At 54.0% G+C, this 13,455-nt stretch overlaps 1 protein-coding gene across 1 annotated transcript in view; it reads left to right on the top strand.

Moving 5' to 3' along the window:
* CELF5 (CUGBP Elav-like family member 5) overlaps positions 1 to 12,453 on the top strand; it is a 57,951-nt gene extending 45,498 nt beyond the window's left edge. Inside the window, exons 7-13 of the mRNA XM_054013845.1 lie at positions 4,771 to 4,915; positions 5,297 to 5,443; positions 5,821 to 5,883; positions 5,974 to 6,057; positions 7,338 to 7,481; positions 8,836 to 8,999; positions 10,388 to 12,453. Coding sequence (XP_053869820.1) covers positions 4,771 to 4,915; positions 5,297 to 5,443; positions 5,821 to 5,883; positions 5,974 to 6,057; positions 7,338 to 7,481; positions 8,836 to 8,963 — 711 coding nt within the window. The 3' untranslated portion in view covers positions 8,964 to 8,999; positions 10,388 to 12,453. The remainder of the gene's footprint in view (positions 1 to 4,770; positions 4,916 to 5,296; positions 5,444 to 5,820; positions 5,884 to 5,973; positions 6,058 to 7,337; positions 7,482 to 8,835; positions 9,000 to 10,387) is intronic.
* The last annotated feature ends 1,002 nt before the right edge of the window (positions 12,454 to 13,455 follow it).

Below are 13,455 nucleotides of genomic sequence, written 5' to 3'. Positions count from 1 at the left end.
CGGGGTCTCAGGTCCTTTGGCTGCAGACCAGGGCTACCAGAGCGGAACGCTGTTGTTAAAGAGCTGTGTGATGGCAATAGTGTTATTTTCAGTGGGATCTGGGCCATTGTCAGAGGCAGGAATCCAAGTCTGATGGACCAATGGTCCCATCTGGTAGTGCGAATTCTACCTTCCTGTGGAGCATCCAGCGCTGGTTGGTTCTTTTCATCTTCAGGTCAGCTGACTACCTCATATAAGGTAGAAAGGCCCAGAGAGACTCTACACGTGTCTCCACTGTCCTAAAAAACCCGCAGAACCAAGTCTCAGCCTGGCACAATTGACTGGGGCTTGCAGAGCTCAGGCTGCGGGACTACAAATTGCAGTGCAGATGTTTGGTCTTAGGTTGGAGCCTGCGCTCTGGGACCCAGCCCCCTCGTGGGGTTTCAGAGCCCAAGCCCGAATGTCCACACTGCCCTGCAGCCCGAGTCCCGTGAGTGTGAGTCAGCTGACCCAGGTCAGCTGGGGCCGTGCCATGGGTCTTCTACTGCAGTGTAGACGTACCCTCAGTGACCTGCTCAAGGCTACACTGGAGCAAAAAATTTGGACTTAGGTGCAACCTTCATTCAGTCCCCTTTGTCCCATGGACCCCTCCCCGCCATGCACACACACACGAGGGAAGAACACTGTCTGAAAAGCTGCTTGGACCTAACCCCAATTGATGTCAGTCGTTTACATGGCTCTCAGTTCAAATTGTACCCGCCGGGGACTTGCTCCGCACCCTCCCCCCAATGCAGCCACCTCTGCCTGTTGAACGGGGGCGGGGCAGGATGTGAGGAAGAACACCGTCCGTGTCAGACTGGACCTGCAGTGGGGAGTTCAGGGAGCTGGGCCGTGGCCAGGACTGGCTAGTGGACTGTTCTCTGGAAAATGATTGCAGGGTCTATAACGACCAGCACCGGTCAGGACCTTGGTGTTACGTGTCATTCAAATGATGACGCCTCCTCCTCTCACCAGCACCCTGTGCCTGGGACACTGGTTGAGTAAGGGCCTGGATGGGACGGTGCCTTGTCCTGAGCTACCAGCATCGCCTTCTCCAGCACCCCAGGGCTTGCTTCCAGCTCCCCCGTCCAACTACGGGCCACCCTTGATCTAGTTTAGCTGTAACGAGATCCTAGCCAAAGGGGCCAGCATTGGTGCAGTGGGGGCTTTTGTCCACACTCGTTTCTGGTGTGTGTGTTAGGTTGTGGGGTAGGCAGGGGCAGGGGTGCAGGGAGGTCATGGCGTGAGAGGTCTTTGACTTTAGGCTTTGCCTTCATCTTCTCTTTCACTCTTGACTGGCCCTGCCTCCCACTCCTTCTCCTTGACTTCATTCCTGGCCTTTTCCTCCTTGACTCTTGGCTTGGCCTGCTTTCCTTCCCTTTGGCCTTCCCCATTCTCTTCTCATTGGCTGTGGCCCAGCCCTGGGCCTTTAATCTTGGATTGTTGCTTCCCTTGGACCTTAGGCTTGTCCTGATCTTTGGCTTCTCCTCTCGTTGAAGGTGAGATCCTGGCCTGTTCTCGCCCTGACTGCATCAGGGTGTCGTGAGTCTCTGCGGTGTTCGCCCTTCGAAGTGCCCCCCATCGGATGCGGAAGGGGCGGTACCGGGGAGGGATTTGCTAGCAGAGTCCTTGTAGAAGTATTCCGAACGTCAATCCAGGGAGCAGCCTCAAGTGACGGGGCTCGTGCTGAGTTAGAGCTCAGCTGATCTCTGGAACGGCGACAAGGTTTTCCAGGGCAGCACTGACGCGGAAGATTTGACACTTGTGCTGCTCCCTGGCCAAGTGGACGCCGTTATTAGAATGTATCAGTGCAGCAAGTGAGGGTGGCACTGCGTGATCCCAAGGGAACCTCTTTTGATCTGTTTGCTCCGTAATACGCCGGCAGGTTTTCGCCAGCATGTGACTCGCTGGGTCTCTGGGCCAAAGCGATCAGACGGGTTAGAACGATGGCGATGGTAATTCCCTACACAGGGCAGAGAAGGAAAACAGTTGTGACCCTGCGTAAGGACCATGAGTGGTTAAGACTTGGCTTAACATCGCCTCCCAAAGACAGCACCTCCAGGAGCACAGCGCCACGTAGCACCAACCTGGGGTACTGGTTTGATACCATCTCTTGTTCTACTACTGAGATACTCACGACACTCCCAATCCCGACTTGCCTGGCCTAGGAGGTCTCCCAGGCCAGTAACCACCACGCTTATCCCTGCTTTGCTTAGAAGTGGGGGCCACTGGAAAAACCACACGTGCGGGAATAGTGACAACTCAGGTTCATAGGCAGACAAGCAGCTTCTTCCGGGGAGTGTCCATGTGGTGTCCCAGGGAGCGGCTCTGTGGCCTTCCCATTAGCATGTAGAAGGCTCTGTGTAGAGGCCCTCGGGTGGTGGCCTCACCTGGGGCATTTCCTTTGGGGTGGGAGGATGTGGCAGTCAGACTGCACCCTCTTTCCCACTAATATTGTGCCCTGCACGGATAAGCGACACGCACGGTGGTGTGACTCCCGTTGCGATGTGCAGGCGCCTTCAGGGAAGGGAATTTTCTACCCAGAAGCCAAAACACTTTATTGATTCCCCGTCCACCCCCTGTAGATCTCATGGGAGCTACAAAGCTAGGTTTACTTGGTCCTGTCTGAGCACAGGGGACTGGGTTAGATGACCTCTCAAGGTCTCTTCCAGCCCGAAATGTCTGTGATTCTATGATTCTCCCACCCATCCCGCTGCTGCCCTGCTGAGCTGAATATGGCATGGGGAAAAGGGAATATGGCTCCATCAGGCCTTGCTCGTGCCACTCTAAAGAGACATTAACGCCACAACTTAGCCAACTCCTATTTTGACTCAACAGCAGTGATCGGATGAGGTGCTCAAGCTAGATTGATATGTCTAGGAGCTACCAGCTCGTTGACTGTAGAATTCACTGCTTCGGTCCCGTGTTTGCTGATCTCCGGGCCACGTTGGTTGCAAAGGCTCTGTATATACTCAGCCTTCTTAAGGGGTGAGTTAAGTTGATGCAGTATCCATTAGACTTGAGAAGAGACAGGAGGGGAGTGAATATAAGGGGATTCTCTATTGAGGCTTCTGGACACAGACAGACCTTGGGGTTTTCTCTGGCTCATTAGCTCCCAGCCTGGGCACTGTGGATCATCACACAAAGGTCTTCCTCCCTGCAAATGTCACACCATTTACTCACTGTCATTCTTGCCTGTGAGAAACAACGGTGTCCGATGCTATCACAGGGCTATAAAGGGGCGGGATAATTTGGTGGCCATTAATGACATTTGCAGCTATTTGCGCTAAGATCTACTTAATCAAATCTCATGCTTCAGAGCATCAACGGATGGCCGCAGGGGTCAGGAAGAATTTTCCCTTCCTTCCCCTCTCCTACCCCAATGTGCATCACTACCTAGTTAGCCAGGTGCATTATGGGGCCAAGGGGGTTTGCCTTCCCCTGAGGCACCCGCGAAGGCTGCTTCTGGAGGCAAAATTGCTCTGATTTTGTATGGCAAAGTCTGTGATGTGAGCTCAGCCCCAGCGAGTGCTGTGTGTTGTTAGTGTGGAGTCTAAAAGGGACTGCATGTGTCTGAGCAAAATACAAATGTATAACAGCCGGCAATGGGCAGGGTGTGATGGGAGCGATCTCACAGAGCTGCCTAGTGGAATTCCCATCCTTCGGGCTAGTGAAAACCATACCGGACCCTGCACTAAGGAATGCTTCCCAGAGAGCAGTCTTGCACTGGTCCCCTGGTGGGAGAGGGCCGGGAGGAAATGCCGTACTGGTCCTTTAGCATCTCTAACTTGTCTGGTTCATTTATAAGGTCTCCCTTCATGAGTAGATGAAGACAAGACTGGGAGGCGGAGCATGGGGTGGAGGCAGTTCTATCGCCACACAACGCATCCAAATGCCTGTGGGCTTCTCTTGTAATGAGCTGGCGAATATGTATGCGTTACCGCTGCCCTTTGTGGAACAGAAATCAGAGCTTTTCAACTGGGTGTCATTGACCCCATACTGCTAACAGCGATTCTCCTTTAGCTCAAACTCTGGGGACCCGTGTTTTCAGAACAGGAAGATCCCCAAATTCTAGCCTGGCTGTTGCCATGGGGGTGGTCCTGGTGTGCAGCACAGAAATGGCCCAGGAGGCAGTGGATTTGTTACAGTACTAGAGAGATGGGCCAGGGAGGAGGGGTGGTGTTAAGAGCTGGAGTTTGGGAGCTCAGTCGAGGCCAGGGTTTGGGTCAGACACTGACATAAACCTCTTGGGAGCGGCTCTTCCCAGGAGCTTGTCCGGCCGCCTCCCAACCCAGCCGCAGGGAATCGGCTCCTTCCTCTGTTGAATCAGACCCGCGATCACATCCACGGGGGCCAATTTGGGGTTGAAGCTCAGCGGGGTTTGTCTGCGAGGTTGTGTTTGCGGTGCCTTGCTGGCCGGGAGCTGCCCCTGCAGGAGCCGTCGCTCAGGTGAGTATCCCGGGAGCAAGGATGCTCCTAGCGCCATCACCAGGGAGGGCCTCGCCAGCCAGCCTGTCTGAGCGCTAGAATTTGGGGTGGATTGTTGGAATCTGGGTGCCCCCTAGTGGCCGGTCGGAGATGAACCCTGCCTCTCAGTTCCTGTGGCTGAGTTAGCAGCTGGGGTGGGGTTAGCATGTGGGCGCGGTGTGAATGGAGCGGGGGAGGGCCGGCCCTGGTGCCCGGGGCTGAGTAACTTATTAGACGTACCCTTGCACCAGGGCTGAAGGGACGTCTCTTTGCTTCGTTTCACAGCTGATGCAGCAGCAGACGACGGTTCTCTCCACGTCTCATGGCAGCTACTTAAGCCCAGGCGTCACCTTTTCCCCATGCCATATCCAGCAGATCGGCGCCGTCAGTCTAAACGGACTACCAGCCACCCCTATTGCACCCACCTCAGGTAGGTGCCCTGCCCACCACCCTCAGCTCTGAGTAGAGTTACTATGATTTACCCATATAGGGTTTAGGTAACAACCAAGAACAAGGCCCCATTGTGCTAGGCACCAGACTATCCCTGGCCTGCAGAGCTCCAGTGCTGCGAGCTTCTTTACAGCAGTGCCCTACCAATGCTATTACGGCCTGTGGCATTGTGCACCTATCCCCACAGCACTGCCCTGTCTCCAGCAGGGGACAGGACTAGGAGACCTCTCAAGGTCCCTCCTGGTCCGGTGGTTCTGTGGTTGTGAGTTTCTTTGCAGCAGTGCCAGCCGGAAGATGCTAATGAATCGTTGTGGGTTGTGGAGGCCAAGCTAACGTGGGATTTGTTTGCCTTTTCCCTCAGGGCTACACTCGCCTCCTCTCCTGGGCACAGCTGCAGTTCCGGGGCTGGTAGCGCCAATCACAAACGGGTTCACCGGGGTGGTGCCTTTCCCAAGCGGCCATCCCACCTTGGAGACGGTCTACGCCAACGGCCTCATGCCCTACACAGGTATGGAGGAAGGGGAGGACCCTTGGCTGCCAGCTTCCTGGCTCGTCGGGGCCAGATGATCCGATCAACTCCACCATCTCCCCAATGAAATGCTGTGGTTCTTGTTACTCTGTGTTCTCTCTCCTCTCGCTCCCCATCCCGGCTCGTTCCAGGTCTCTCTCTCTCACCCTCTCTGTGTCTGGGCTTAGCCACACATCACAAACCAGAGACCTCAGGGAGCCAGAACTAGTAACCGTCCCTGGCTTCCCAAACAAGGAGTTTCTCATAGCTCCTGGCAGCCGCTCTGGGTCCCTTGGGCTTGCGGCAGTCAGGGAGCGCATATCTAGCTCTCCCACGATTCCCTTTCCATTCCTTTCTCTTTCTCTCCCTCGCTCCAGCTCAGAGCCCCTCGGTGGCAGAGACCTTGCACCCAGCCTTTACCGGGGTTCAGCAGTATGCAGGTACCTGTCCCCTTTTACGGCCCTCCCCTAGACTTCCCTTGTGTTCGCGTTCCATTGGATAACTGGTTTGTTACGTCTCGTTGACCGCAGCCATGTATCCGACCACGACCATCACCCCGATAGCCCAGACCATCCCCCAGCCGCATCCCATCCTGCAGCAGCAGCAGCGAGAAGGTGAGGACTTGGGACAACGGGAAGCTCCGGTCTGGGGGCTGACGCTCTGACGCTTGTGGGATTCCCTTGGGGAAGCTGAGCCCCGTGGGCTCTGATCTCCCCCGTGGAGGGTGAGCAGGCTCCACACAGTGCCCCGGAGAAGCCCAACCCACGAGCCAGGGCTTGGCTTCAAAGCTGGCAGCGTTGGTGCCACTAAACCACGCCAGTTGCACAAGCCCCCATCAGGGGTCATCCCCAGTCACACGGGGCCTGATCCACAGCCTGTGGAAGTCAGCGGAAAGCCTGGATCAGGCCCTTGATGAGAGGGAAGAGATGCACTCCATCTGGCATCAAACAGCCCCAGTGAAGATGGTAGAGCCGGGTGCTGCAAAGCAGTCTCTGCACTTCTTGGACTTTCCGGGCCCCCGGCCTGTCACTTTCAATAATGTGACCCGAAAGGGATGAGGATATTGTTATCACCCTGCACTGGCAGCGCAGTTACTGCTCTGCCCTGCCATGCCAAAGGTTCGAATCAGATTCCCGAGACTGGCATGCATAGCTGGCCCAGCATGGGGCGAGAGCCCCTGGCATCGCTCTACAGCGGCTCCTCCCGGCTCTTCTGGGAGGAGCGTTGGTGGATTCCCCCAGCCATCCCTGCTCAATGCAGCAGGCTCCATCGAGGGCCTGGGTCACTGCTTTAATCAGCCAGTTTGTAATCTGCAGGCTGCCTGGGACTAGTGGCTGAGTTGGCAGTCCCGGCTCAGCCCTTCCCCGGGGGTGTCCAGCGCAATCCTCGAGGTTTACCGTGTGGTCGTCTTTCAGATGGGACTTCAAATCCAAGGTCCAGACCTCGACAATGAGTCCCCAGGGCTCTCAACCCAGCGGCTTCCACCAGGGCTAAATTCATGCCAATGGAACAAACCCATCAGTGCCCGGCTCTGGCACATCACTGAAGGAGATGTCCAGTGTCACCGGTGGGAACCGGGGGCTGTGATACCCAAAGCTGCTCTGCAGAACCCTGCAGTCGTGTGTTGTTCCCAGGGCACTGCTGGGATAAGTAGTTCGCAAACTGTGGCTGTGGGGGCAGCCCTCTGAGCGCCCCCTCTCCCTCCTCCACTCCAGAGCTTAGCCGGCGGGGAGAGCCGAGCAGGAGGGGCGTTTGGGAGCGGGAGGTGGCCCATCAGAGATTCTCTTACAAAGCTGTTCTCTGAGCTGAACCCGTTTCTTTCCCCTTTCCCTCGGGGGTTGTGCACACTTGTGTGTCCTGTCCCTTCCCACCCCCTCCCTGTCCCTGACTGCAGGTCCCGAAGGCTGCAACCTCTTCATCTACCACCTCCCTCAGGAGTTTGGAGACAACGAGCTGATGCAAATGTTCCTGCCCTTTGGCAACATTATCTCCTCCAAGGTGTTCATGGACCGAGCCACCAACCAGAGCAAGTGCTTTGGTAAGCAAGCCCCTTTTCCCGCAGCAGCAGGGGGCTCTGAGAGGCTGGATGAGACCGCAGTCATCTGGGGCACGAGGTGGGAAGGGGATGAACTCCCCTGGGGCATGGAGCGCTCTGATCTAGAGGCATTTGGGGCACTCCAAGTCCTGCACCTGATTCTGGGCAGGGCCGCCCAGAGCGGGGGGCAAGTGGGGCAATTTGCCCCAGGCCCCCACGAGAATATAGTATTCTATAGTATTGCAACTTTTTTTTATGGAAGGTGCCCCCGAAATTGCTTTGCCCCAGGCCCCCTGAATCCTCTGGGCAGCCCTGGTTCTGGGTGGAGTGGAGGCTAGAGCGGAAGTGTGAGAGAGTAGCTCAGCAACGTGTGTGTGTGTGTGTGTGTTTGTGTGCCCGCGGGTACGCACATGTGGACTGGGGCTGTGTATAGACTGGGTGTGTGCACACACCAAGGGATGTATGTGTATGAACTTGTGGATGTGTCTGTGTATATACCAGGTAATTGATCGTGTGTGTGTGTGTGCGCGCCCACGCTATCACTGTAGGTACGTACATGCCCCTTCCCCCCAGCAATATGTCAGCACATCAGCCTAGAGGAGCCAGGGCGTGGTTCATTTATAGGGGCTTGTTTCGGTCGCTATGGTTATTGGTGTGTGTGCTCGGTGTTTGTGCGTGAGTGTGAACCGGTGGAGGGGTGTCTGCTGCTGTGCGTGCACAGAATTTATGGCGGGGGGGCTGAGACTCGCACTGACTGTGGCTCGGAGGACGGTGACATCGCGGGGGGGGGGTCTCTCCTCTCTGCTGGGAGCAGATTTCACCGTCTAGGCCCAGCTCCTGCGCCCGTTCTATCTGCTGCCATCACTAGCCGCCTCCTGCTACTGCACAGCAGCGTCCCTGGAACTTGGAGATCCTGGCTGCCGGGCATGCGGTTTCTCTCGGGCAGCAGAGGCTGATCCCAGGGAATAGCAGGGCAGAGACCTGGGGCTGGACTCTGTAGTCAATGGGGAGCCCGTGCAGAGTGGACCCCGGGGTGCTCACCAGGCACGCTGCTGCCTTTTCCCCCAGCTGGAGCGTTTCTTCAAGGCATGCGGCCTCATTCCTAGGTAGCCTGACTTTCAACAGTCAGGCCTGGAGAGCGCAAAGGTGCCGATCACTGTGGCAGAGCCTAAATCTAGTAGCCCGGGGCGCAGCCTTTCGCCCAGTCGCAGCTGGAAGGGGGATGTTTTCTACTGGCATGGCTGCCCTAGGTGGATGGATTTGGGCCAGTGCACCCCAGCAGTCCTGGTCAGACGCTGGGGCCTTAGATCCATGAGACACTGCGACCATCTCCGTCCCCCCGGTCTTCATTCTGCAGGTTTTGTGAGCTTTGACAACCCATCCAGTGCCCAGACTGCCATCCAGGCCATGAACGGCTTCCAGGTCGGAATGAAGAGGTTGAAGGTTCAGTTAAAACGACCCAAGGACGCCAGCCACCCCTACTGACAGTGTGTGAAGCCATGATTCAGTGCTGCAGCACAGGTAAACCATCCGACCTCCTAGCGCCTGCTCCTCCACCCCGATCCACCTCCACCGCTGCCCTGTGACTCTGCAGCTGAGAGAAGCAGCCCCCGTCCATCCTGACTGCCCTGCTGTAGAGCTAGGTATTAACCCTGAGAGATTGTTTTCAGGTGGGGCGCGTGACGTGGGCTTAGCCTGTGGAACAGTCTCCCAAGGTAAGTGGTGGAAGCCACAACACTTGGGTCATTTAAAAATGGACTGAAGCATTCACTGGAGGGAACAATCCAGCTGTGTGGAGTAGACGGGGACCCAGGGTTCTTATGTCCTAATACAGCCAGAAAGACAAAGAGCTTCCATCTCTGCTCTCTGTGGACACTGGGACAATACATTAGATTAGGCACAGGGGGCTGGGGTGATGCACCGCTTCTGCTGTTCAGTTTGGACGTGGTTTGAACTTCTGGGGTGACAGCTTGTTTTTCTCCCCTTGGCTGGAGGGGGTTTGCTAGCTAGGGCACTGGTGGAAGGCTTTGGAGCATGGTGAAGTTTGCTTGGCATCAGGGACCCAGCGAATGCTGGTTTTTGCAGCCGTTCCCCTGTGAGAAACTCTTCTCCCCAGGACGCTGCATTAGGAACTCTAGGGATGCCGCAGCTTCAGCAGGGACATGATTAGCGGAGGATGGACGTCAGCCACCACTCACGCCTGGCCATCCTCTCAGACTGGGCTTGGTACTTGCTTTGGGTGCCAGCGCAGATGCGTCCACTTGCACTAGTGTTACTGCAGCATTCGGGGCTGTCCCTCTCCAACACTCGCGTCAGATGTTTCTAATGGGTTGGGGCGATCTGTTTAACCCCCATCACAGAGCATGTTCCAGGCACTTCGTGCTGCCACAGAACTGAAGGCAGGGATAGCCATCTTCGCTGGCAGCCAAACCAGTTCTCAGCCCAGCATCAGCCATACTCTTTCAGTGTGGGGTCTCTGCCCCCAGTGTTCTAGTGGCTAGACCATGTATGAAGGCTTCTGAGTCTGGTACAGCCTTTGAGCTAATGAAGCTGTCCCTTCAGCCCTCAGGGATCCAGTGGTGGTGGGTTCAGGGCCTTCAGACCGCTGAGCTGAGGGAAGGCTGTAGAGAACCCTAATAACATGGGGTCACTTTCATAGAATATCAGGGTTGGAAGGGACCTCAGGAGATCATCTAGTCTAACCCCCTGCTCAAAGCAGGGCCAAGCCCCAGACAGATTTTTGCCCCAGATTCCTAAATGGCCCCCTCATGGATTGAACTCACAACCGTGGGTTTAGCAGGCCAATGCTCAAACCACTGAGCTATCCCTCCCCCAATGGAGGGGAAGGACAAGGAGAAGCCTTGGTGTTAACCTAGGGCCTCCTAACCTCCCACCCTCTTTTAATGCAGGCAAAGGAACCGTCCAGAGTAAGAAGAACTTCTGCTTCAAACTGATTTCAGGAGAGGCCAGTAAATTTAAGAACTCTTTTGACACCGCCCCTTTCCGTCCCACCCTGCCCCCTACCCCGAAAACGTGACGCTCCGAAGAGAAGAGACGCTTTGGAAGGCTTGACATTGACCCAGCGGGAAGAGTCTTGTCACAACTGGCTACTGCCACCACCACCATTACTGGGGGAGGAGGGGGCCAGAGAAGTAGACATTCATGGGGACCAGGCTGCCTTCTGCTCGGGATAGGTGTGGAGTGCCGTGGACTAAGAAAACTTAATTGTTGCGTCTCTAGGTCACCACAGCAACTCACGGGATTTTGGCTTTCACCCTTTCATATATAAATATAAATATATATATAATATATATATATATATACACAGTCTCTATTTTTTTTTAACGTAAATCACAGGACCAAACTTTTCCATTCAGAGACTCCCTCCTCCTCACCTCCAGAGGGGTTAGGAGCAAAAGGGTTACTGCTGGGACAGCACCTCCTCTACGGGGACTGCACAAGGGCCTGGACATTGTCAGAGGACGTGGCCACGGGGAGATCCTCTCTCCACTTGGTATTAGCAAGCGGTGAGGAGAGAGCAAACTATATACCTCCAGGAATGGGGTAAGGCCACCTCAAGATTCACTCACCCATCAACCTTAGCACCAGCTTGGTTAAGGCTGTTGAGAGCTCTCAGTCTTACTTCTTAGAGGGCTTCTGGAGACCAGGCTACGGGAATTTGGCTCTGAAGCCCATCGTGGGCACTCCTGGAATGGGAAATAAGGTACCTTTACCCTTCATCCCCGGCAACAGCAGACCTTCCCCGTGCTCAGCAAAGAACCCTTGACTTTCATCGTTCTCCATGGCAACAGGGAATTTTTCCCAACCTATCAAAGGCGAGCGCTGTAATCCTCCAGCAGAGAGATGGAAGCCTGAAATGGCCTACACGCTGCCTCCACGTTCCGGCTAGAACATAGAGCTCTTTATCAAGCGTTAGCATTTCCAAACCAAACATTCCATTGGCGACGATGTTTACTCCAGTTGATGACCTCTTATCCCCTCCGCAAGGCTTTTCAGAGCAGATGCACGGAGGATAACATTGTAAAAGAGGTTGTTTTGTTTTTTTCAGCATTCCTCCCCCTCCAAGGACAAATTATACAGTATGCAGCATATATAGATAGAGCTATAGATATAGATACACTTAAGCACAGAACCCAGGTCCGAGCTTGGTTAATTGGAGCTCTCCTAAAGTAGGGATCGTATGGACAAGCAGCATCCATTTAACAACTTGAAAGAGTCCCTTTAAGGTTCTACCAAAAGAAGTTTAAGCAAAAGAAAAAAACAACTTCTGAACAACTATTCCAGAGTTTGATAATGTGCGAAGAACATTCCTGTGCGTGTCTGCGTGCGTTTGTGTGTGTCTGCGCGTGTTTAAACAACATCAGCAGAGGGTTGGTGGGGACAGACTGATGTAGCAGTTTTAGAAGAGAGCGCTGAGGACTAAGTTTCTCTTGGGACCTTTATAATGTCGTCATTCTCCAGATTCGCATGTGCAGATGTTGCCCAGGCTCTTTAAGAAGGTACATTTGTGGCTCTTCACCAACCCTCGCTGTCTGATTCTGAGAGCACATGAGAGAGAGGATGAAGTATTGAAAGCTTGTGCGTTTCTATCGTCCATGTTTACTGATTGTAAATACCATTTTTATACTTAACATCTATTATGTACGTGATTTGTACGATGTTCTTTATTTCTGCTACAAGTGATTTCATGAAGTTTGAACTTTAATCAAATTTTGAACAAAAAAAGAATATTACCAACAAACAACAAAACGAAAAAAAAAAAAATAAGGACTTTGGAAATTTTAGGTTGAGCTGGTTTGAACTAAGTGTCTAAGATCAGTTTCTTCCATCACAGTTACCAATGTGACCGATCCGGTGTTGCAGGTGAGATTCAAGCTATGTCTTAATGTCAAACTCCTCGCTCTGGTCTAAAGAATCCGAAATTTATTTAATAAAAGTTTTACTTGTTAAGTAACTGGTTTTCGGCTGTTGGTTGTGTCCGTCGCCAAATGGTTGCTTGGGTTTGAAGACAGTCAGGAGGGCCCCAGATGAGGAAAGCATTTAAATACAGGCTTAAGTCCATCCCTATTCAGCAAATCAGATGGAGATGTGATTCCCTCAGCTCAGGGAGACGTACCCGTGTTAGCTTTAGTGGAGCCAATGAACTAAAGATAGCAGCGTGGCCGTGGCAGCAGGAGTGTTGTGACTTCTAAGCACCTAACTAAGACCTCAAACAGGCTCATACTTGAGCTGCCAGCCCAAGCCACCAGGGCCACTCTGCTGTTTTTAGCACACTATCTTGATCAAAGCTAGCACATGCATGTCGCCCCCAAGCTGGGTATTACGTCACCCAGCTGCAGTGGCATTAGACCCTTAAGCACCAGTCTACAGTCAAGCATGTACTTAAGTTCCCTCTGTATTCAGCAAGGCCTGTAGCCTTGGGAACGGACAGAAAGTAGGGTCCCATTCAGGCTATACGCCAGCAAATGTCCTTATAAACAGGCATCCCTAAAGGGCAGTAGCTCTCTAGGATGTTAGATGGCACCATCCCCATAATAGCTGCACACCGCCCAGCACCTCTCCATTTATTGGTGCCCCCAGGCCTGGTGAACGCTGCGAGACAGGGAGTGGCAGCATTTGTGTCTGAGAGCTGGGGACATGGAGGCCAGGCCCTGAACGGTCCATTCGCAACTCCCCGCGCTGTGCTTTAGCCACAGCATCACGCCAGCAAGCGGTTTCAGCCCCGGATGTAGGTGACTCGCTGAAGAGAGTTGGCCAGAAACGTACACTTTGGTCTGCAGCCTCTGAAAGCCAACCGCAGCACACGCGCCCCCGGCTCAGTGACCTACACCGATGAGCTACAGCAGCTACAAGGCAAATGGGTCTTCTCTCCCTCTTCTAATGTGTTAGTTACGAAGTACAGCTGTTTTATTTTTAACTGATTAGTTCCCACAGCAGCTCTGTAAATGAAATGGAC

This window comes from Malaclemys terrapin, chromosome 24, assembly GCF_027887155.1.
Source record: "Malaclemys terrapin pileata isolate rMalTer1 chromosome 24, rMalTer1.hap1, whole genome shotgun sequence".
Lineage (NCBI taxonomy): Eukaryota > Metazoa > Chordata > Testudines > Emydidae > Malaclemys > Malaclemys terrapin.
This window is presented reverse-complemented; position numbering and strand designations above follow the sequence as displayed.